At 45.6% G+C, this 25,235-nt stretch overlaps 1 protein-coding gene across 1 annotated transcript in view; it reads left to right on the top strand.

Annotated features, from left to right (window-relative positions):
• The window catches only part of CLSTN2 (calsyntenin 2), a 641,559-nt gene that overhangs the window by 513,142 nt on the left and 103,182 nt on the right, over nucleotides 1-25,235 (top strand). Inside the window, exon 6 of the mRNA XM_055295244.2 lies at nucleotides 15,971-16,156. Within this exon, the coding sequence (XP_055151219.2) occupies nucleotides 15,971-16,156 (186 nt within the window). The remainder of the gene's footprint in view (nucleotides 1-15,970; nucleotides 16,157-25,235) is intronic.

The following is a 25,235-nucleotide window of genomic DNA, read 5'->3' as shown; positions in this document are numbered from 1 at the left end:
CTGGCAAGCAGCTGAGCTTCTGGCGGAGGGCCTCGTGGGGGCACTTCTCCGTGAATAATGACCTGTTTTGACATCACTGACATAGCCCATCATTAAGGTGCAACAAATGGCTCTGTACAGGATGCTGATTTACCTACTCAGTGGTATCTTAATGTGCTTAAAGAGCTGCCAGATAAAAGTGTCCATGCTCAAGTCTGCTTCGATCTGACTCTCCTGTGGATAAGCCTGGAGGGTAATGAGCCTTGGAGGTTTTCTAGGTCCAGTAACATCAGCCCTGAGGGGAAGAGGGTGTGGGCAGACTGCACTCATCCCAAACAGTACTCAATAATAATAATAGTAATAATCGTTACCACTCACTGAGCACTTACTATTTGCCAAGCCTTATCTAAGGGCATTCATTGCATACACGTGGTCATTTATTCTTCACTGAACCCTGAAAACTGTTATTTTCCCATTTTACAGATGAGAACACTGAAGTTAATACACCTGCCACACAGCTAGTAATATTGAGGCCAGCTCCATCTGTCTGCAGACATAGAGATCCTGCCCAATTTCCTAAAATGCATCTCAAAGGAAAGGAGAACACTGCCATCTTTTGAGGCCATTGGAGGAAAGCTATTTGGGGGAAAGTTCTGAAATTAGAACTCTTCCCCCATGTTAAAAAGAAAATATGTCATTGGATAGTAAGGCAGACTTGAGAGAGGACCATGGCTTGTGGATGGTGGAGGTGGGAGGGAAGGGGTATCACTCTTGTCACCCAGGCCCACCACTGGGACCTGTCTTCATTCAGGATAACAAGGTCATTCATCATTCAACTTTAGATGACCTCTCAGGGACCACAAGGGGAAAAGCCTTGCCCAAGGTTATGCAGAGAGGTGGAACCACAGCTAGAATCAGGCCTCCTGACTCAGAGCTCCTCATGCTACCTCATCTCCCCATGGACCTGGGTCTGCCCCTGAGCTGCACAGTCTGCCTACTCCCTCTTCCACTGACAGTTCTTTGAAATTTTGCAGTGGGCTAGAATGTCTCCCTACAGGGAGTCAACAGAGGATACAGCTTCAGAGTGCAGGCTCCAAAGCCAGAAAGACCCAGGTTCAAATCCAGTTCCATTTGACTCAAGGACGTTGGATAAGTCAGTTAACCTCTCAGAACCCTCAGATGTGGCATCTGCAAAATGAGATTAATAGCAGTACCTATCGCAGAGGGTTGTCACAAGGCAGAACTGTGCCTGGCAGGTAGGAATGCCTAAATTAATTCTAGCAATGAGGAAAGTGAAGGCAGAGGAGAGCAAGTAGAAGTGACTAAGGTGCTTTTGGGAGTCTGGCCAGCCTCTCAGCATTATTTGCTGGCTGTGTGACCTTAGGCAGGTCATTTGATATCTCAGCCTCAATTGTCTCCATGGTAAAATGACCCTGCTAATCCCTTCCTCAGATGGATGCTCTGCAGGTTCATAACATGTGTAAGAGGCTCAGCAAAGTGCCTGTTAAATGGCGGCTTCCTTCCTGCTCTCTGCACTACCCAGTGGAGGGCAGCCCCAGCCAGCCTGGGCACCTATGCTGCCATCTGCACACAAGCCATACTTGGATTCTCATAATGTGTGTGACCACAGAAAGTGCCCCTCCTCTTCCTGCCACAGTTGTCCTCATCTCTAAAGTGGGCAGAACAGTGCCCCCTTCTCCCCACGTCTACCTCCCAGAGATCCTGGTGGAGGGAGGAACTGGATGGAGAGCCACGAGCTGGCTGAGGTTGGCCTCAGGAGCTCTGGATTCACACTGTTAAGTGTGGTGTGACCCATGAAGTACCAACTCCGGGGCTTGGAGCATTGACCCCACCCTAACCATGCAGAGGGACAGTGTGGTCCTGGCCCAACTGAGCTTCCACTCTACTCAAGAAACTTCTCCCAGGGCCTACTCTGCACCCGGCCAGCCCCTGGGAACCATGAGCTGGAGCAGTGGTGAGGTGAGGACAGGCAGGTGAGCCGTCCATTCCAATACAGGGCAGTCAGGCCACTGACAAGCAAAGCCCAGGGTCTGTGAGAACAGAGGTAAGGTACAGTGGCCAGGCTTGAGAAAGCTTCCCCAAGAAGGTGGCACCTAGGCTGCAGTCTGAAGGATGAATGCATTAGCCAGATGCCTAAGGGGTTGGGGAAGGGGCCAGTGTTGGGAAGGAGCAGGGAACAGCATCCACAGGAGAGCTTGCTGCTTAACTGCTGCACCTCCGGGGCAGTTCCGTCCACTCTCCTATCAACGTTGTGGCTGTATGACTGACAGGAGACAGGCATTTGTGTTGCAGAGAAGGGTTTTGGAAAAAGGTAAGTGATGGGATAGATGGACTAGTGTGTTTTGTTTTCCTGTTTGTTTTCTTTTCCTTTTTTTATCTTGAATATATTTTTGTATCTTTTAAAAAAATTTTTTTAAATTATTTTTAACACTTTTGTGGGTACATAGTAGGTGTATATATTTATGGGGTTCATGAGACGTTTTGATACAGGAATGCAAACTGAAATGAGCATATCATGGAGAATGGAGTATCCATCCCCTCATAAGCATTTATCCTTTGAGTTTCAGTCAATCAAATTATATTCTTTAAGTTATTTTAAAATATACAGTTAAGTTATTGTCTATAGTCACCTTCTGCTGTCAGAAAGTAGGTCTTACTCATTCTTTGTATTTTTTATATCCGTTAACCATCCCCACCTCCCCCTACCAACTCCCACCACCCTTCTCAGCCTTTGGTAACCATCCTTCTACTCTCTATGAGTTCAATTGATTTGATTTTTAGATCCCACAAATAAGTGAGAATATGCAATGTTTGTCTTTCTGTGCTTGACTTATTTCACTTAACGTAATGATCTCCAGTTCCATCCATGCTGTTGCAAATAACTGGACCTCGTTCTCTTTTATGGCTGAATAGTACTCCATCATGTATATGTACCACATTTGCTGTATCCATTTATCTGTTAATGGACACTTAGATTACTTCCAAATCTTAATTGTAGACAGTGCTGCAACAAACATAGGTGTGCAGATATCTCTTCAATACACTTGATTTCCTTTCTTTGGGGTATGTACCTAGCAATGGGATTGCTGGATTAAATGGTAGCTACTTTTTTAGTTTTTTGAAGAATCTCAAAACCATTCTCCATAGTAGTTGTATTAATTTACCTTCCCACCAACAGTGTACAAGGGTTCCCTTTTCTCCACATGCTCACCAGCATTTGTTATTGCCTGTCTTTTGGATATGGGCCGTTTTAACTGGGGTGACATGATATCTCATTGCAGCTCTGGTTTGCATTTCTCTGATGATCAGTGATGTTGAGCACCTTTTCATATGCCTGTTTGCCATTTGTAGGTCTTCTTTTAAGAAATGTCCATTCAAATATTTTGCCCATCCTTTGATTGAATTCCTAGAATTTTTTTCCTGTAGAGTTGTTTGAATTCCTCATATCGTCTGGTCATTAATCCCTTGTCAGAGGGGGTAGTTGGCATAGATCTTCTTCCATTCTATGGGTTGTCTCTTCACTTTGTTGATTGTTTCCTTTGCTGTGCAGAAGCTTTTTAACTTGATGTGATCCAATTTGTCCATGTTTACCTTGGTTCCTGTGCTTGTGGGGTGTTGCTCAAGAAATCTTTGCCCAGACTAATCAGTGTCCTAGAGATTTTCCCCAATGTTTTCTTGTAGCTGTTTTCATAGTTTGAGGTCTTATATTTAAGTCTTTAATTCATTTTGATTTGATTTTTGTATGTGGTGAGAGATGGGGTCTAGTTTCATTCTTCTGCGTATGCATATCCAGTTTTCCCAGCACCACTTAATGAAGAGACTGTCTTTTCCACAGTATATGTTTTTGAAACTTTTGTCAAAAATAAGTTCACTGTAGATGTGTTACTGTTGGTTTTTATTAGAGATGTGGTGAGGTTTCCAATGCAGACCGTGAAGTAAGTAGATCGAACTGTCTAGAGAGATTCTGTGAGGCAGTGGACATAATAACCAGAGTTCACCTGGCAAAGGCACAAGGTAGGTCTCCTCCGGGAGAGCCCCTTCTCCCCACCTTCCGTGGATCCCAGCCAATCTGGGCCCCTGTGGCCTGGGTGTTCCCTGGTCAGGTGAAGAGGGCCAGTCCTGGCCACATGAGCAGCAGGCATGGACAGTGGGTCCCCGGCAGGAGTGGAAGCCCAGGAAGACCTGTGTGGTGAATGTGGAGAACCTGTCTGGGGCCTCTAAAAACTAATGCATTCTGAGGAGGACTCATTTCTGATGAGTTCTTGGTTGGTGGAGGTTGGTATTTAGAGTAAAATGTGAACTCACTTTCAGCCACAGTTTAAGACAAGTATTATTGTTTGGTTACTCTTGTTTTAGTAACAAGGCTCTGCTGGTGGACAGTGCTGAGAAAGCTGTGTTCCCTCTCTGCATTCCCCAGTGCCAGTGTCTGTCTCTGGCCTGAGACTCTGCATCTCTGGTTGCAGCAGCCATCCTCACACAGGCTGAACCAGGCAGGCAAGGAGCAGGGACCTTCTACCTGCTGGGAAGTTTTTGTTTTTTTGTGTTTTTTTTGTTTTGTTTTTTGTTTTTTGTTTTTTTTTTGGAGACGGAGTCTCGCTCTGTCGCCCAGGCTGGAGTGCGGTGGTACAATCTCAGCTCACTGCAAGGTCCACCTCCCAGGTTTACGCCATTCTCCTGCCTCAGCCTCCAGAGTAGCTGGGACTACAGGCGCCCGCCACCACACCCAGCTAATTTCTTGTATTTTTAGTAGAGACGGGGTTTCATCATATTAGCCAGGATGGTCTTGATCTCCTGACCTCGCGATCCGCCTGCCTCAGCCTCCCAAAATGCTGGGATGACAGGCATGAGCCACCACGCCCGGCCGGGAGGTTTGGTTAATGACAGCCTCACACATGCTGAATCTTCCACCCTTGGTGAGCTTCTAGGGAAATTCAGCCCTTTTCTCAGGCTCTAGATCCAGAAGAAAATATTATAATAACACTATGTCATCCCTTCTCAAATTCCAAGGCTTTTGCTCCTCAGGTTCTCAGCCTCCTTGGGTTTCTAACAACCTCATCACCAAAGGCCGACAAAGCACTCCATGTCTAATGCATGGGTGGGGCTCACACTTGACAACGGGAGCCCTCTGTGACAACAGAAAGAGGCTGGCTGGCTGGCTGCCCAGGCGGGCACCCCCAGGCAAGGAAGAAGGATGTTTCTCAGGCAAGATTTATGAGCTCTGTTAAGAGAACCTGAGGTAGTAAGTGGCAATTGGGCTGCCATGATATTTTTAATGTAATTTAAAAAAATTATAATTTTTTATCCTCATATGAAAATGATTTTAAAAAGAATAAACTCAATAAAAATTTCCCGTAGTTCAATTAATGCAATATTGTCAATATTACATTGTTTTCTCCTTTCAATACATAGTCCTTTGAACATTATGTTCTTTTTCCACTTAATCTTATGTTGTATTTATTCCCCCACATCATAGAACCTCACTGACCCCCTCAGTGGCTGCATAACGTCCCCTTCTACAGGTGTATCCAAATGTGCTTGACTGTGTCCTTGTAGTTAGATAGGGCTGTGTGATTATCATATGTCAGCATGCTTCTGTTGTTCTTTCTAATGCAATGGCAATTAGTACAAAAGTCTTTGAATTTTGTCTACCTTTCTCAGGAGTCTATTTATGGGGCCAAAGTCTACGGTCATTTTGAAGACTGAGATACATTTTGTCAAGCATCTTGCTAACCATTTGTGACAGTGTACACTCCTAGCCCTGTCAGAGAGCCACCTCTCCCACCCTCACACATGGGGAATCGAGGGCGTCAGCGTATTCAACAGACTCTGGAGATTTAGACTGTATTTCCTGCAGAAGTGAGAATTTGATTTCAGCTTGAGACTCTTGTTCAGTGAAATGGGAAATCTTGCACTCTAGTACCACCTAGGACAATGATCCTTTCATTAAAAAAAAAAAAAAAAAAAAAAAAAAAAAGCTTTGAAGCTGTGTGCAATTGATAGCTTGAAAAGAGATTTATATAACTAGAATATGAAAAAGTATACATAAGCCATCTTTTCAAAAAGATTGAAAAATATGTGCATGAAAAGCTATACCCTTCAATTGTGAATGTTTTTCAAAGCCATGTAAGTAAAGATTCTTAAAGAACCACTGCTCCATCTTTACACTAATAACACATTTGTCAAGAGACTAAAAAAAAATGCCCAGAAGATGCTCATGTTTATTGTACATAAGAGAGAAGCATTTCTATACATCCAAGAGAAAGTACCCTGGTTGGCTGAATTCATTGATCTTGGAAGGATTGTCTTTCAGAAAGGCTGCTTTGAAGTGCCTGGTTTCTGTACCTTTCCAGCATCAGTTCTGCTGGATGTGTTTCTGTTTGGGAGCTGAGAAGGGTGTGAGCTGAGGGTCTTTAGGGTTGAAGGGACTGGGAGAAAGCTGCAGCCGAGCCTTGGGTGGGTCCAGGCTTCTGAACACCACATAGTTCACTTCAACTTTGGCTGCTGACCCACAGCCCCCCAGACAGCCAGGGTAAAAGGAAAGGAGGGCTTGGCACAGGCTCTAAAGAGGTGGTGCCCAACACTAGCAAGATCAGAGACTTGGTGGGTAATGGAGGCACTCATGCTGGCATGAGGGAACCACACAGAATAGGATAGTTTCCTCTCACAGCATGGGGAAGGCCAAAGGCTGCCAGGAATGGAATTTGGTGTCTCAGAGGCCTGAGCCAGGCATCTCTCCAATGCAGTCTGCTCAGCAAGCTGTCTTTACACACTCCCCTTAACTAGTGGCACCAGTTCTCCTGGCTGGCAGTGAGAGGCCAGGGAGGAGGGCCTGACATAAGCCTGAGTTTCAGCGAGGGGCTGCCTGCAGTTTCCCAGTTGCTACTAGGATAAGGCCCCAAAGTCTCTGCCAGCGTGCATGACTCTGAGGTCTGCCAGATAGGTGTGAAGCTTTTCTTAGGTCACAGAGTCAGTCATCACAGTGTTGATTTGGGGCAAAATTATATCTCCTCTGTCATCAGGAAACTGGAAAGAACTTGACGAGCAAGACAAAATTTGAGAACAGATTTCTAGTTCTTTCATTTGACATTTATTGAGAATGTCTAGGAGACTAAAAAGGTTAAAAATATACGTAACAATTGAAGCCAGTTTTAAGTGCAGTTTCAGCATTCACATTTGTCCACAGACAATTCAGGTGGGTGGGGGGTGTGCACACATACACAGCACACACATGTGCACCTGCAAACACACACACGTGCACGCACACACACACATGCACACACACACACAGCAGCCATGTCTCAAATCCTTCCCATTTTAATGCCTGGCAGCCTATCCTTTGGCAGCTGGTTGGGGCTAAGAAGGTGATTGATAAGTAAGGTGTACCATCCTATGTGGGAATTGGAGTGTGCATATCTATATGTCTGGGTGTGCATGTGTATGTGTGTTCTGATTTTCATACATCTGCTCACTCATTTCATAGATATTTGTTGGGCAACTTTTATGTGCCAGGCAGTGAACAGTGATGTACAAGTCATGCTCCTGAGTGGGAACGGGACATAAAGGAATAAGTAAATTCTCAGGGAGAGTGGAGGCTGGGGTGGAGACTGGGGGGACTCATCAAGGTGAGGCCAATACCGATAAGGGCTCCTTTACAAAGTCACCTGTGAGGTGGGACCTGGGTGAAGAGAAGAACCAGCCCTAGGAAGGGCAGGGACCGAGTACACAGGCAGAGGAACAGCAACAGTCACAGCCTTGAGGCTTCACTCAGGATATGGCACAGAGATATGTATCCTTCCCCTGCTTTCCTTTTGTAGTTAATTATCTCTTCTTAGTAGGAATTAAAAGGTAATAAAATACTCTTGTGAAAATAAAATATAGTAAATGAAAAAGGGTCAGTAATAAAGAAAAAGAGGGGATTCCTTATATTTGTAATTGAGTTCAGAGAATTCGTGTTTTGTTTCTTTTTAAATGGTACCTGTGTGTAATTGTTTTTAATTGGAGAAGCAAAAGCCGTGTAATTTAATGCTCAAAAATGTGTGCACCTATTATGTGTCAGATACAGGGCTAAGTGGTTTGCATTTATTATCTCACAAAAACCCTATAAACAACTCTAAAATAGGTAATGATATCATGAATGCTTGCATGACTAAACTTAGAGGAAAAAATGGCTTGCTAACAGTACACGATACCAAGTGGCAGAGCTGGAATTCACACCCAGATCTGACTCCAAAGCCCTGATTCCTAGCAGTTATGCTCTGTGGACTCCTTTGGGGGCAATTAATTAATGTCCCCATTCTACAGAAGTAGAAAATGAGGCTCAGAAAGATTAAAGAATATGCCCAAGGTTGCTCAGCTGGTAAGGCAGGGCCAGCTGCATAATTTGCAGGTCCCAGTATAAAATGGAAACAAGGGGCCCGTTGTTTAAAAATTATTAAGAAAGTTAAGATAGCCACAGTAGAGCGTTAAACCAAGATGGTGCCCTTCTGAGCATGAAACTGGTTGTAGAGCCAGGGTTGAAGGTCCAGCCTCCCTGACTCCTTACCACCCCCACCTCCTTCCGGCTGAATTTCCAACCTGATGGTTGTAGACCCATAATAGCAGTTGATGAAATGTAAAAAGAATATGAATTCCTAAAAGCAAGAAGCAAGACGTTCTTTTCTGGTTTTGACTTAGAAGTTGTCCAACCTGGCGCAAGTGCTGGCTCTGCACCAACTGGCTGTGCGACCTTCAGTAAGTGACTCACTCTCTCCCCAGTCTAGTTTCCTCCCCCGTAAAGGAGGATAACATTCTCTCACAGAAGTTTTGGTACCTGCTAGGTACCAGGAAGATCCAGGAATAGTCCTTTCCTTGTCTCTCCTGAGAGCAGGATTTGTGACAAGGAACCAAAATTTGGAAGCCTAATAAAATAGCCCATGTTTCGTAATCACTCATTGTATGTTAGGCACTCTGCTAAGCATTTCACATTTATCATCTTACTTAGTCATCACAACATCCCCATGAGATGTTGTTATGCTGTTTTCCCACTTTGCAGATGAGAAAATTGAGGCTGAGAGAGGTTAAGTAACTGCCCAAGGTGCAGCAGCTGGTAAGCAGAGAAGGCAGGATCTGGAGCCGGGCGTCTGACCCCTCACTTTCAGCCTCTGCATTCTACTGTCTAAGTGACACCTTGGCCCTACCCACCACTGGGTCCTGAGGAACTTATCCCTGGAGGCCACACAGAGAGAGGAGAGAAGGCGAATCTCAGAAGTCAGCTTCTGTCACTCCCTTCCACAAAGGCCTTAAAGAGTCTGTTTCTGATGCTCTAAATAACCCACTCCCTGGCCCAGCACCCAAGGTCCTTGTCATCTGGCTCCAGAGCACCTCACCCTACACCAGGGCCCCATGAAGCCCTCCCGAGCCTCACATATGTCTGCACTTTCTGAGACATGGCAGCTGCTGGGTGGTACACTCAGAAGTAGAAGTACTATTCACATCATTTCCATCTGAATGGCACCACTTGAACCTGGAGCTGTACTGACATGGGGCCCTGATGAAGACATCCTGGAGTTCTCTTCTAGTCCAGCATTCCCCTCATTCTGCAATGCTATATTAACCATGCCTTTTATTTTCTAGTGTATATTCTGATGTTTTGACATCTGGGGGCCTTACTGACCCTGGAGGGACTGCCCCTCTGGGGTTTAGCTGATTCTCAGAGATCCTAAACATCTCACCCTCTCACTTTTCATATGCACTCTAACCAATCTGGAGCCCACACCCCTACACACCCCTTTTTGCGGCTCTTACACTCTGGGACACCATTCACCTGCCCTAATCACCCCAGGGTCAGGTACCAGACAACTATGTCCAAGAGCTGGCTGGAATTATTCAAACTAGCGAATCTTGAAATGCTTGCCCTGCCTTATCTGTTTCTTCCCATGGAAGCCACAGTAAAGCCTTGTGCCCACAGTTTCTTGCCGTCCTTCTGCCTCCTGGCTGACACTGGTACTCCTCTGCCCCCTTGCCTGCCTGTGGTGTGGTGTATCCCTGAATCTGAATCTGTCCAGTTGCAGGGTTAACACTCTTAAATTTAACTCAATAGAATTGAACTAAACTTCAATGAATTGAAGTTAATTCCCTCTGGTGTGGCCCTGTCAGCGGTGACACCTGCATGGATCGAGGGGTGGCTATCAGGAGTATTCTGCTGTTCTGGAAATGAACACCAGGACAAACCCAGCTGCTGAGTCTGAAGCAGTCTGGATACTTCACACCCTCGCTAAACATCCTATGTATGGCTCCTTACTGGTCCTGGGATTAAATCCAAACCTCTTACCCAGCATTCATCATCTGACCTTCATTTACCTCTCCAGCCCATCTCTGCTTCCTGACCCACCCCCAATTCAGATGCACTGGATGGTCATTGGAAATGACAGCACTCACTGCTGAGCAAAGCTACCCTCCTGGCTTCTTCCAGTAGGAGGGGAAGACCCTTGGTGCCCAAATCAAAGCCACCCATCCCTCAGAGAAGGTCCTAAAAGATGGCAGATAGTGAATGCTTGCAGATCTGGCTGCAGTGTCAGCTTCCTGAACAATCCCTGTTCTGGGGTACACCATTCCCATCCCTCTCACTCCCCAGTATCCCAATATCCAGCCACTCACTTTGTGTAAATCCAGCAATTTCCTAGAAATCCTGATGCTTCTCCAGCCATTGGAAGCTGAGACCAGGAAGAACTGGAGGCTCCTGTGCGTGCACATTTAAGGAAAGAAGCATGTGTTTGTCACACCTACCTCTTTGCCTTTTATTATTCTGCATCGTTTCTGACCACAGAATTGGAACAATGGACCTGAACGTCTTAGATTACAACAGCCCCAAAGCCTATGCTTTCCAGAAGTCTCTTAGATTAGTTTTATTCTCCCTGTAGGCATCTAATATGAAACTTCCAAGTGGTTAATGTTCTCCTGATAAGAAAACATAAGTTACCCAAATGTAGAGGTAGTTATAACAAAATCGTCATCTTTCTAAGTTCTTAATCCACAAAGAAGGGGTTTAAATCCCAATAGCTTTTTCAGGAATACTTACAGGGTAATTTAGGCCCAATTATTAAAACAGCAGGCAGGCTGTTCCCTTTCTCTTCACTTAAGAAAAAAATCGAACCACAATTCATAAAGCAGTCTCTAGGCCCTTTATAAACTAAAAAGATTTTGTTTCCAAGCAGGACTGCTCAGAGAAGTTTGAGACACTCGTGAACCAATGGGTGGGATATTCCCATACCGAGCCTTCATGGGAAGGTCCCTGTGTTAGGCCCTTAGCCTGGCATATCTCGTGCTACCATAAGTCCATGAGAGAATATAATTTTCCCCAATCTGCAGATGAAGCAATGGAGGCTATAAGATAACAGCAGCTTTGCTAGATTCACATGACTCGCATTTGGCAGAGTTGAGTTTCCAGCCTGGATTTCTGCAGTCTTCAGTGTCAAAGCAAGCCTCCAGCCCCCATAAGCTGCCCTCAAGGTCAGACACTGATAAAACTGACAATACTTCTTGATCTTTTGCCAACATTGGGATTATCACTATTTTATTTTTAAATATCAGCATAAATTGAACGTTAAGCATGAATCTGTAAAAATTATAGTTGTCTCAGTTGTGGCAAATCCTCAGAATAGTGGAGGAGTTTTGTAAAAAAGCTATGTGGCCTGTAATTCTAGTACTTTGGAAGGCTGATGTGGGTGGATCACCTAAGGTCAGGAGTTCGAGACCAGCCTGGCCAACATGGTGAAATCCTGTCTTTACTAAAAATACAAAAATTGGCTGGGTGTGGTGGCGGGTACCTGTAGTCCCAGGTACTAGGGAGGCTGAGGCAGGAGAATTGCTTGAACTCAGGAAGCGGAGGTTGCAGTAGACTGAGATTGTGCCATTGCACTCTAGCCTGGGTGACAAGAGCAAAACTCCATCTCGAAAAAAAAAAAAAAAATGCTACATGGCCTTGGGCAAGTCACACCAATTCTTAGGCATGGTTTTATCATTTGTGCAATTAAAATGACACTCCCCCACTGGGTCCCTGAAAGGATTAAGTGAAAGGATAGGTATAATAGTGCTTGGCACCTTGTCAGTGCTTAGTCCTTGATTTCCTCTTATGTCTTGCAATAAATGTTATTGAATAAATGGTAATTTACCAATAATATATCTATTGGACATGGTCCTTGTGTTTGGTACTGAAATGACTCTGCATGTAATGCCCCCAAAATCCAAGGTGGTAGACACAGACTTTATACAAGATGAAACCGAGGCTCACGGAGCATAAGTGATTTGCCCAAAGTTACACAGTAAGTGGTAAGCATGGGATTTAAACTCAAGTCTGCTGAATGAAACATCTATACCTTTAAGAACCATGCTATCCTACCCTCCAGGAGATGAAGAGGGACAGACATTTCTTTGGTAAAGGCTGAACTTGATGACTTGCCTTTTGCTCTCTTAACCCCACCCCAACTCCTTCTTGGAAAACGGAAGATGTTTATGTGAGTGTCTCACTCTCTCAAGGACACTGTGCTCAGAAAGCTTCATCGATTTCTTTTACTATATGGTTGCAATTTTGCCTGCTCCTCATAAACCCTCAAAAACAAGCCTCTTGAGGTCACCAAAGCAACTGGCAATTGTGATGTTCCTAAAAGTCTTTTATACCTGATTTCTCCGTGGTGGCCAGAGAGGGCCCTGCCCTGCCAGCTAGGGGGTGAGCGAGAGGGTGAAGACCCTACAGGATTGTGCGTCCTGGCTTTGCCCTTCACGATTTACTTGCTTGTTTATTTGAACTCCTTTTTAAAAAGATTTGAGGTGGAATTTCTCATCGTAGATAACCACCAAAATATCTAGATGAGAAAGTGATGCCTGCAGCCTTTGCTGAATAAAGGCAATCAATGAGGAGGGTGTCTTGGGTTTCTCCAGAGAAAAGGCCTCCAGAGACCATGACCAGAGGGGAGGTATTGTGGGAGGGCTCTCCTACACTAGCAGAAACAGGAGAACCTCAAGACTGTGCCTCGGGATGTACATCAAGCTCCCGCTCCCAGCACAAAACTGCTTTCTCCATTCTCGTTTGACAGAAAGGGAGTTTATGGAGGGTTTGGGGAGAGGGGAGAGATAGATGTTTCAGCAGGAGTGAAGAAACAGGCGGGTGGGGTCGGTACCAGAGAAGCTGCAAACAAGCCATGGATTCTGTCTGCTGCTCAAGAAGTGCTACCAAGGCAGCAATCAAGGTTAGATGTCTAGGGCTGCCCAGATCCACCCAGCAAATATTTCCTATCAAAAGATAGCCTGTAGGATTCTGTCACAGTTTCTACCACTAGTGAGCATCTACTCTGTGCCAGGCACTGACTAGCACGATGGGGCCTCAGAGGCACCATGAAGCTTGGAGTCTAATGCTGCAGTCTAATGTTGAAAATACTGTAGAAGCATGGAGGAGAGAGGGCATCCACCTAGACTGGAGAAATCCCAGAAGGCCACATGGAGGAGGTGGCAAGAGGGATAGTGATAGAAAGGGAACCCCAAGTAGAAGAAACAGCAGAAATACACAGTGGCACGAAGCATTTTGTACCTAGGACACTACACAGCTGGCCATGTGTGTGGAGGGCTTCCTATGGCACTATGACTTTAGATACACCAGACAAAAAGCCACCTTTTGCTCCGGTGGTTTGTCCTTAAGATTGCACTTGAGGCTTTTGGAGCATGGGCTGCAGCAACTTCATGATCTCATCCTCTGGGAGGGGATGGGCTAATCCAGATACAGCTCCTAAAGACAGTGAGGAAAATAACGTAGGGGAAGGGATATTCTCCTTTACGATTAGTCACTCTCACCCAAACATACTCTTATTGTAAGTACCCTAGGGATGAATCTCACAACCGTAATGTGCGCTCTCTACTTGTGACACACTCTGAGAAAACCCCATTACCGGCAGCTGGTGACCATGGGAGCTCAGAGCTAAACTCAGATTGCAAAGGTACCTGAAATGTGTCAAAGTTGTGATGCAGGAGGGCGGATTGTCTCCTTACTTGCCAGGGAACTACACTGATTAGTCCCTACTGCATGCTGTGCACACATTTTCACACTCAGTCCTTACCTCAATACTATTAGGTCAGTGATATGATCCCCGTTTTCTTGATGAGATGCCTGAGGCTTGGAGATCTTCAGTAACCTGCTCAAGAACTTCCTGACCTTACAAAGCCAAGCCAAGATTGTTGCTGCATCTGCTTCACACATGCTTCCCTGAGGCTTCCTCCAATGCATTTGTCCTGATATTCAGGCCTCAGCTCAGAGGTTAAGTCTCGAGCTAAAGGAGTCCCTCTCTATCACTGGCTTTTCCTTTCATAGCACTTACTCGTTTCTGTTAGAGCAGCACAGCCTTATTCATCACCTGCCTGTCTCCCTAGGCTCCCGAGTTGTTCACTGCTGTACCCTTTGTACTCCAAGCAGAGCCTGGCACATAGAAACAAACCCTGAACAAATGGTTGCTCAGTGAACAAAGCCATCTGGCTAGCCCCAAAGCCCAGTCTCTTCCAAGATACTGGTATCACCATGGTGGCACCAGTGGCCCACTGGGAACTGAGTAGCCTTCTGGTAACTGCAGCCTGATACCAAGTCCCACAGTGCAGGACTTTCTGAGTTTCTCATGGGTGAGGTCAGGCAAATTTATAGATTTTTATTTCTACTTCAGCAAAGGGATATCAGCTAGCAATGTTCTATGTGACAAACATTTGGGATTAGTAAACTAATAGCACCCATAACTCACATTGCTTGATGACTCAGAATCACTCTTCTGCACATAAGTCTGGCTGAGGATGGCTGCACAGCCGTCTCAGACATGTGTCCTCGCAGAGCGTGGGATGCCCGCCGTGGTAGGCAAACACACATCGTCAGTCACTGGGAGCCTGCCTTGAGTCCGCTCTGACTTTCAGGTGCTGCTGTTATTGTATCAGTCAATTCCTGTGTACACTCAGTTGTAGAGTTTGTATGTGTTGATTGCTGTGTTCTTGCATCGTGCCATTTTAATCGTGATTTTGTTCCTCTCTAATGCTTTATCATAATTTTTTCACTAAAAAGCAGTGACAAGACCATGAGACCTACTTCAGTGACTCACAGTTCTGAGTGTCTGAGAGTCCTTTCACCCTACCTTGTGACCTCATGAGATCCTTGAACAACCATGCTTTCTTTTGTTTTATAACAAGGCACGTGCCTTCCTAAAAATTACCATGTGAGGCAAGGTTGAAAAATGGCATGAGAGGCACAACACTCAAAAATGTCATCAGTGGCACATTAGAAAAAAGGAGAAAGAGAAAACATTAGCACAATATGCACAAGTACTTCAATAAGTATGGCACCTCGCCTTGAGATCTGACGTTTGCCTGTGAAATGAATGTAAGAAGGGTTGCCTCCCCAAGATACTGAAATAATCTGTACAACAAGCCCCCGTGACACAAATTTACCTGTATAACAAACCTGCACATGTACACCTAAACCTAAAATAAAAGTTAAAAAATAAATTTTGAGATACTAAAAAAGAAGGTTTGGGGATGGTGGGGGTTGCCTCCGGTGTGTTGTTATGAAGTCCTTGAAGGAGTATCTGGGAAATGAATGAAAAGTTGTAACTGCAGGCATGGACGGGTGTGGCTCATAACACATGGTGAACTGAGTAGCTGGTGTACGTTTGAGGGTATGACTGTGTGCATGCGTGCTCATGTGAGTGTGCGTGTGACTGCGCATATTTTGTGTATTCCTACGTGGCTCAGTGCAGCTGGGTGCAGTTTTCTGTGTTTGCCTAGTATTTCTCAGGGAGGAAACCCTGCGTAAGCAAATGTAAAACTGCCATTATTCTCAAACTGTTCCCTAATATCTAATATATGTGTTGGGGCAAATAATTCGTCGGAGCAAATTCACATTTCTAAAAGAAATGTTCCAGCAGAACTGACTGCACCTGATTCACTTTTCCTCCTTTCCTTGTTTGTTCAGACTGGACCAAGAGGATTGAGTACCAGCCTGGCTCCGGGAGCATGCCCCTGTTCCCCAGCATCCACCTGGAGACGTGCGATGGAGCCGTGTCTTCCCTCCAGATAGTCGCAGAGCTACAGACTAATTACATTGGGAAGGGCTGTGACCGGGAGACCTACTCTGAGAAATCCCTTCAGAAGTTATGTGGTAGGTTTTTCCCTTTTGGGATTTTTAAAATCAATTGCTTTTAAATGATGTATACCAAAAAAGCATATCTTATTGTCTTAGGCAAGAATGAGCCCTCCCTTCCTGTACTGATATATGTAACTCCTGGATGGATTTTAAGTTTACTTATGGCAGAAGGGTTGGAAGGCCCAGCTTTTGGCACTAGACTCCTGACTCAGACTCCATTTATTAGTTATGTGGCCTTGGGCAAGTGACATGGAAAAGCAAAGCCTTTGGTCTTCTTTGGTAAAACAGGGATTAAATGACACCATACTTTCAAGAGTATCTAGGGCAGGGCCCAAAGAAACATGAGTTCCTTTCTGCCCCACTGGTTTAGAAAGAGCTATCAGACCAGACCCAGTACGAAGAGTTGGTAGTGTCAGTCACCTGGAAAGAGTTTGGTCTCCTCCCCAAAGCGCCAGCTATATAATTTGTGGGGCCTAATGCAAATGAAAATTTGGGGCTCTTGTTCAAAAATTAACAAGAGTTTTACAACAGAGACAGCAAAGCATTAAACCAAGTATACACAACTAAGCATTGGGCCCTATATGACTACTCAGGTTGTTACTGACAAAGCTGGTCTTGCCAAAGATGGAGTCTTTCCCTATTCAGTATCACAAAGCCAATACACAAAACCAAAAGTGAGTGTTAAGCAGTGCAGGCTTTATTCAATGGCTGTGGAATTGAGAAGCAGGAGCATGGCTCACAATCAACTCAACAAGTGAGGGTGAGGGGCTTAAGATACATGATTTCTCTAATGAAGGAGTTGACATTAAAGAAAAGGGAAGAATATTCATGTCTTTTCCAGAAATGGGTGGTGAACCTCCTGGAACCAGTAGTACCGCCTCCGTTTTAGTCCTTTTACGGCTTCTTCCAGTCATTGTCATGGCAATTGTCAACTGTCATGGTGCTGGAGGGAGTATCATTTAGCATGGAAATAAGATTATCATGAAGACTGAGGTCTTTTTGAAGTCCTTTAGTCGACTATCGTGGTTCTATGTACCAGTCTCAGCTGGTCTGGCTGCAAAGGGAACTTTTTATCACAGGCATTCTGTTTGTTAAAGATAAGCAAAGTTAGGACAGGGTAGAAATTCAGCTCTGTCACATAGTCACTGCCCTACGTAACAAGGTCACATGCCCATGAAGCTGAGTCTGGCTGCCCACAGTAGAGAAGAGCTTGGGGTGAGGGTGACGGTGGACAAAGGAAAATACTCACTTGTGAGGGACAGAGAGGGCTTGTTGTCATTTGGCTGTGAGATGGCGCCACAAGAAAGGAGGCAGGCCAGGAGTTAGGAAACAAAGCTGATGGAGGGGTGCTCTGAAAGGTGGATATGGAAGAAAGCCAGCTTCACTGAGCACCTGCTCTGCATGCCCTGCCAGCCTCTTCACATGCATTAACTTTATTTAGTTCTCCCATCTTCACCATGAGGAGGTCACCCATCCCATTTTAGAGATGAAAAATTTGAGGCCGAGAGAGTGAAAATGATCTGTCTAAGGTCACACAGATAGAAAGCAGCAGAGCCAGGATTTGAAAGTAAGTCTATCTAAATGATGGGCGTTCTAGCTCGGTATCCACTAAGGCTATCCCTCCAGGCCTCCATCCAGGCCTCGGGAGCTAGAATGTAAATCTCTCAGTGAGTCTGTGGAATGAGAAAATGAGCATCTCATAAGGTGAGAAGCGCCTCATGTGCTTTGTAAGTCAGACTGTTGACGTGGTGATGGGCCTCCTTCACTCCTACTCCTGCATATAGTTCATTTCTTCCTTATTCTCTCCCAAAACACTCAGGAACTCACACTGGACTCTACAGCCATGTTTGGGAGCTTAGGAAAGGGCTTACTCTTACAGTGGGCTTGTATTTGGAGGTAACTGCATCTCCTCCAAAAGAAAAGGAGCCTGTGAATGCACAGTCTAGCCTGCCTTCCCCCAAGGCGGACCTGTCCACTATTATCTTTGGGGCAGTTTTTCTCCCTCAGCTTTCACACATACACACACACATGCACATATACACACATACACACACACAAGCACACGCACCCCTTCACCCACACTGTTCTAACCCAAGGAACCAAGTAAAAATATTTAGAACTGAATGTGAAATAAACTCTGCTTGATATTGTCATGTTCCATTTTTCACGTCACCTGGCTGGCAGGGAAGGCCTATGGGACTGCACACACATCCAGAATGATGCAGTAGATAGGAAAAATCACCACAACTTCAATATTCCATACAGCTCTTGCAAAAATGGTTATAAGGGATCTGCAATATTCAGAAAACCACCTCCAGTCCTCTCCTCCATTCTGCAGCAGAGAAGCCATCTAAGATAACATCTTACTTTGAAGGAATACCCCATTTTGCTCCCCAGGCACCTGAATTATAAGTCAACTGAACCCCAGGCCACCGTGGGTTAGCTCATTTCCTAAACTCCTCCAGGTTAGGAAGAGATGATGGGATCAGCTTGTTAAAGATCAGATGGGCCCAAGGGCATGCATTTGTGATTTGCTTTTGAATGTTGCTAGGGAGAGATGGGGAGATACAGAGTGTGATAAGGATTTCCTGAAGGAAGAAATTTTCGAACAAAATTGCATCTCATATGTTAACACAGCTCATTCCATCTGTGCTGCCAACCTTGCCTTGCAGAAGGGCAGGTTAATTCAGCCAGCAAGGCAGTTTCCCCCAAGGTGCGGCCTTATTTGGTGCTGGGAGCTGCCCTTTGAAGGAGAGAAGCCTGTGCTTCTCTCCATAGCACTGCCCCCCACACCTATGGGAATCCTGTCCCAATAACCCTGCTGAGCAGGGTCAGTCCCGCCTCTACATTAGAAGCCTGGCTTTTGAACTGCACTGGAGGAGAGCTCAGATAAAAAGAGCGAAAGCAAATGAGTGAGGCCCAGATGCAAATCCGATCCTGGGGTCAGCTTCCATGCAGGGATTCATGTTCTTTCCAACTGTAAGGGAAGTGTAGGCTGGATCACTTCTAAAATGGAAGCTGGGTTGTAATGCCTGACTCCTGTAGGGTACTTTCAGTTCCAGAGACAAGTTTCTGTGTGAATTCAGTGGATGGTAGACAAGCTTCTTGCTGGGCTTCCCAACTGGGGAGCTGCCATGACCATTTAAGCCTCAGTGTTCATGCATTTTTCATCCTATAAATCTTTATTGACTTTGGATGGAAACAGGGAGACCAATGAGGGTATTAGAGCCATGGTCTAGGCAAGAGATAATGAGTTCTGAACCAGGGGAGTAGCAGGAAAAATGAATTTAAGGCAGGCTTTGGAGACAAAAATCAGCAAGACTCCATGATTGATTAGCTGTCAGGAGTAAGAAAGGAGGATTCTAAGAAGGCTCTTGTGTGAGTGTCTAACTGAATGAGGGTGGTGCCAACCAGAGCTAGGTATCCAGGAGCAAGGGCAGATCTAAGGGACAACGATGGCAGTTGCCTGTGGTATACCCTGGTGTGGACACTACATTCTAGGCTGATTCTCGACCCTCCCAAAGATCAGCCTCCACCCTGCTGATCCATTACTACAGCACATTTCGCCCTGATGTTCTGCTTCTGCTTGGTCAGGGCACCTGCTTTGGTCCCTCTGCCTGGTTCCTTCTCATCCAGAAGCCTTCACTCACATTCTCCTCCCACTAGGATGGTCTCTCTCCCCTTCACCTCTCCAAACCCTTCCCTCCAGTCAGCATTTGCCTGCCGTCTATGCACACCAGGAGTCAATCTGTGGAGCTACCTCAGTAGTTTGAGTTCTGGAGTCTCCTCTGTGATGCTGTAGTCGTGCAGTAACCTAGCCATGGATATCTCCTCAGAGGGTCATCGTGGAAATCTGGACATTGCCCACCTGCTTCCTCCTCCTGCAGTCTAGACCCCATCAGGAGCAATGAGGGAATCTGGTTTACTGGGGAGTTGGACAATAGCTGGTGTCAAGCCTGCTGTCAGGAGGTACCTGAGTAGATGCAGAAGCACTTGAAATGCCTCTTTGGGCCTAGGGAAGCATTGGATGTCAGGAATATTGCTTCATGGATTTATGCATGGAGACACTGCCATTCTGCTTTGGACAAAAAAAATGGAGGTCCCCTGAACCTCTGTGTCCCCTTTAGCTTGTGGGGCCAGATGTAACTCAAGTGGCCCCCACCTTCCTTTGCTCTACATGAAGCCAGGCTTCCTAGAGAAGCAGGGCCAACTGCTTATCACTTCCTCTGAATTCATAGCTCCACATGAAGGACCCTGCCATCTAGGCACCAGGCTTTCCAGAAGTGCATGTCACGGAACTATCTTGAGTATGAGATGACAGTGCAGCCCTCAGTGAGACCTCTTGGCCAAATTAAATTTGACATTAACAACAGCCCAAGAAAAGGTCCACTTTGATGACCCTGTATCACTACATATTACAGAAACTAGAAAAGTAGTCGGTCGGTAGTGCATATGCCCTTGGTGGGAGGCCAGGAACCTTGGTGGTTCCTCATAGGGACCACAGGGCTCCTGGCTGCTGGCCGGTACCTCCTGCACATGATGTCTGGGTCAGCTGTGTTGTGTGGAGTGAAGAACACTGAGGGCAGGTCCTGTTGAACAAAAGACCATAGAGTGAGAGCATGGTGCAAAAATCACGTGGTTCGTGTGTCAGAGTGGTGCACATGACCAGACCCTAAGTTTTTCTCAGGATTTATATACATGTGAGCCCAGGAGACTTTGGTAGAGGGCTCGTTCATCATTCACTCCTGCACAAATTTATTAATTCAACAAACATCTGTTGAGTATTCAGACGCTGGGCCAACTCTTAAAATAATGTAGAGATTAAAAGACCACGTAGTTCTAGTGTTGTATTACACAGTAGGGCAACTATAGTAATAATACTGTATTGTATATTTCAAAATAGCTAGAAGAAAGGAGTTTGAATGTTCTCACCCCAAAGAAGTGATAAATATTTGAATGGTAGATTTGCTAATTATCCTGAATTGATTATTACCCAAGGTATACATGTATCTAAATATTGCATTGTACCCCATAAATATGTACAATTGTTATGTGTCAATTTAAATTTTTTAACATCAAAAAACAATTCAGTCTTCTGGAGAAGACAGACATGTTAAGAAAATTATAATGCAATTTTTTTAGGAGCTATAAAAGTCCATGGTTTTCTAGTGCACTTTGCAGCTCAACAGAACTTGTTCTCACTAATAACCACCATCAGAGGTTTTCATACCCTCATAATAGCCCAACTATGGGAAGCCACGATGGGTTTCTCTAAGACACTGCTAAAGAGCTGGAGCTTCCCAGCATGACAGTGTCAGTCTCCTAGTCATAGCCAGTGCCTCCATTCACAGAGAGGTGAAGTGGGCCTTTTACTTTAAGGAAAATAGGTGAACACCTGTTGGAAGTCTGATTAGATCCCCAATCATACAACAGTGAAGCGCTGCACACACTGACTTATGGATGCTGACAGTGAGCAGTGGGCTTCTTTCTTATGCTTATTTCTTGCAGGTCATTTAAGCAACTACAATATAACATGGCCCACTATGATGGGGAGGAGGTTTCTGCCTGCAGTGACAAAAACATACCAAGCTGGAAAGCAGCTAGGTATCCATGGCTCTCACTCAGGATCCTGGCCAACCACCCAGACGAAGCAAAACCTAGTTTCCTTCACCTGGCAATCCAGGTTTCTGATTCCAGGGCCTTGGAGGAACTCCTCTTTTCTAGGATTCTAGAAGCAAAATGATAGTTTTATTGTGGGATCAACAGTGTGTGCGCTCCTGAAAGGACATCAAAAAGTCCTCCGTGCCCATGCTTAAGGCATACAGATAGAGAAATGGGAATTTTAACTGCCGATGACAATCACTGATATAGATTATCAGTCAAGGTAAGACAGGTGATGCTGTAGTAACAACTGACTGCCAACTTTCACTGTCTTAAAATAACAAAGGTTTATTTATCATTCTTACCACATGTCCTTGGATTGGCTGTGGCTCTGCACCATGTTAGCTCCCCAACAGGATCCAGGAAAATGGAACAGCTTTGATTTAAAACATTGTTGATTTCTTGGTAGATGGAAAAGATGCATGGTGAACCACAGATGGGCTCTTAAGGCTTCTGCTCTGATATGACACATGTCACATGCACACATATTTCATCCATCAGAGCAAGTCTCATGGCCAAGCTGATATCAGTGGGTCAGAGATTTGTGTTGTGAATAGAATACATTCTACCACCACAAAGTCCCGGCAGTCCATACGGCACTTGTCAAGAGGGCCTCCCTCGCTTCCCCTGAGATTCTGCATCACTGAACTCCTCCACTCACCAAGCTTCTTCCTTAAGAAAATAAAAGACTTTCATTGCATCCCTCAAGGTAGAGCCACTTCTGTTGGGTTCATTGCTGCATTCTCATGGCAGTGCCTGGCATAACTTAGATATTACATAAACATCTATTGGCATAATATGGAGTTGATATTGCCAGTTGTGAGAAGGCCTGTGTCCTTGATTATACTGGATCCTCTCCCTGAGATTCCCCACTTATCCCTGCCCTTTCTCATGCCCAGAGGTGGACCCTGAGGAGGCACAACTGGTGGCCCCATGTCAGTCACTCTTGCCACAGGCTCCCTGAAGTGCCAAGGACCCTCTGGCCTCACCAAGGCCATCCAGAGAAGAATGCAAATTCATCAGTTAAGAAGTTCAGACAGTGACTGCCATCCCCAGGCCCCATTTGGGCTTTTGTACCACAGTGTGCCCTGAAATCTGCCTCATTCATTGTGTCTGTATCTATTTTCTGGCTCAGAGTGGCTTCCCCACCCTGCTAGGGCCCAGGGACGTCAAATCAGATCTCATCCCTGGTTTCAATCCCCCAGCACTCAAGCTGCAGCTGCTGTATACAAGACCAGTGTGAATCCTCAGCAGCCTGGGGGCCCCAGGGACCTTCGCGAAGGATTCCAAAGGAGCATCTTAAATACACCCTGATGTGTAGACAGTGCTGTATCATCACTGCAAGTGATGCATTCTGTTTACCCACTGCCTTCCCAAGGGATCCCTGGGGAGAAGAGATAGAAAAACCTTGGAGAAAGTAAATCTTCTCAGTTTGTTTAAGTGTACCAAAAAATGAAATACAATCTGTTAAGTTTGTGGAAGTCTGCACCATCTGGTTAAATGCAGCTTGATGGTTTCTGGCAGGCAACATCTGCGGGTTAGAGAAAGTGGCCTGCCGCTCCCCCTCAGCAGGGAAGACAAAAGAGCCCCACATGATGGATTTGCCAGGGCATATGTCCTCAATGTGCCCCTCTGTCAGAGCAGTGGCCTGTGTAGGGAGGTGGAGTCCCATGTGACTAGGCTGTGCTTGGCAGGTCGTATGATTGGCCCCCTAAACGCTACTGTGTAGTAGAAAGAACACTAACTGGGTACCTGAGAGCTGGGCCTGCTTCTAGCTAGCTGTGACTGTGTGATTTTGGTCCAGACGTTTCCCCTCTCTGGGCCTCAGTTTCTATGTTTGCAAAATGAGCAGAACGTTATAAGATCTCCCTCCAGGTCCGCTGAAGAGGTGCAATGGGGAGCATGGGCTTTGGAGCTGGGAAGTCCTGGTGATGGGTCCACTCACTAGCTGGTTGCCATCCTGGGCTCACTCTGCCTAGGGCTCTTTATCTATAACCTGGAATCTTAACGATATTCACCGCGCAGATGAGTAACTAAGAAAACACGTGTAAGGCTCTTAATTCAGGCCTGGCGCCCATTCTGTGCCCAGTAAGAGTTCATAGGAAAACAATAAAGTTCTGTAACTATAAAAAATAAGGTTATATAGGCCGGGCGTGGTGGCTCATGCCTGTAATCCCAGCCCTTTGGGAGGCTGAGGCGGGCAGATCACCTGAGGTCAGGAGTTCAAGACCAGCCTGGCCAACATGGTGAAACCCCATCTCTTCTTAAAATACAAAAATTAGCCAGACACAGTGGCGCACGTCTGTAATCCCAGCTACTCAGGAGGCTGAGGCAGGAGAATCACATGAACCCGGGAGGCAGAGGTTGCAGTGAGCCAAGATCGCGCCACTGTACTGTAGCCTGGGCGAGACAAGACTCCGTCTCAAAAATAAAATAAAATAAAATAATAAAATAAAATAAATAAGGTTATATAAATATTGGATATAGCTATAGAATAACCCTGACCAGCACTAGGGTTATTTTGTAACCAATTTTGTCTCCCAACCTTCCCTTGATGTCATCCCCCATCACCCCATGCATGGTCCTCTCTGCTGTGTACCTCTCTCTATATATCCAAACCTGTTGGGAGGGAAATTCACTATCAATTTCTTTACTAGTCTAGGGTATTGATTGAAATGTGAATTCTATAGGAACAGCAATGTCCTTAGCCAAAAAAAGGACCCTCTGGTGGTAGAGTTTCAAGCCCTGCTAGACCCCACCCTGCTTCCCCTGTGTGGAGGCCTTGGTGCTCCACATAGTAGCAAAGCTGGCCTCTGCAGCCACCACACAGACATCTCTGTACCGGGCCCTGCTAGATCATATTGGTCCCATTGGCTTGAGCTACAAGTCAGAAGCCCTGAGTGCTCGGCTTGCATCTCTCTGGCCGTCCCAGGTTTCAGGAACCGACATGCTCTGTGTGTACCTCTGTCACCATCTGCCTTCACACTGGACAAGTTTTGGTATCAGACCCAACTTAATAGGTCAAAGAAGCTATTGCCATGTTGTGTTATCCCAGGGGTACTAGGAAAATGCACTTTCCCCCAAAAACCATGTATCTCCTACTTCCAAACCACTCACAGATCTCTCTCTGCTACCACCTTGATAGATGTCTTTTCTTAGAAATATCTGTGGAGGGTGGTATTAAAGGACAGCAAAGATTTTATTGGCCGTTAAAACATTTGTATAAATTAGTTTATCACATAAGTAACATGGATATCAATGAAGGAGTTAGCAGCAGGGGATGAGAACAGGTAAGTGTGATGAGAGACGTGGGGCATGGACAAGGGGCTGGACGGACCCACCTAAGCATTGGGTGAATTTCCAGGAGCATCTTGTGAGAGCACTGAGTGGTAATTATAAATACTAACTGGGTCCCTACTGTGTGTCAGGTGCA

Source organism: Symphalangus syndactylus, chromosome 10, assembly GCF_028878055.3.
Source record: "Symphalangus syndactylus isolate Jambi chromosome 10, NHGRI_mSymSyn1-v2.1_pri, whole genome shotgun sequence".
NCBI classification, from domain to species: domain Eukaryota; kingdom Metazoa; phylum Chordata; class Mammalia; order Primates; family Hylobatidae; genus Symphalangus; species Symphalangus syndactylus.
The sequence above is the reverse complement of the archived record's forward strand: the minus strand, read 5'-3'. Positions and strand labels throughout refer to the sequence as shown.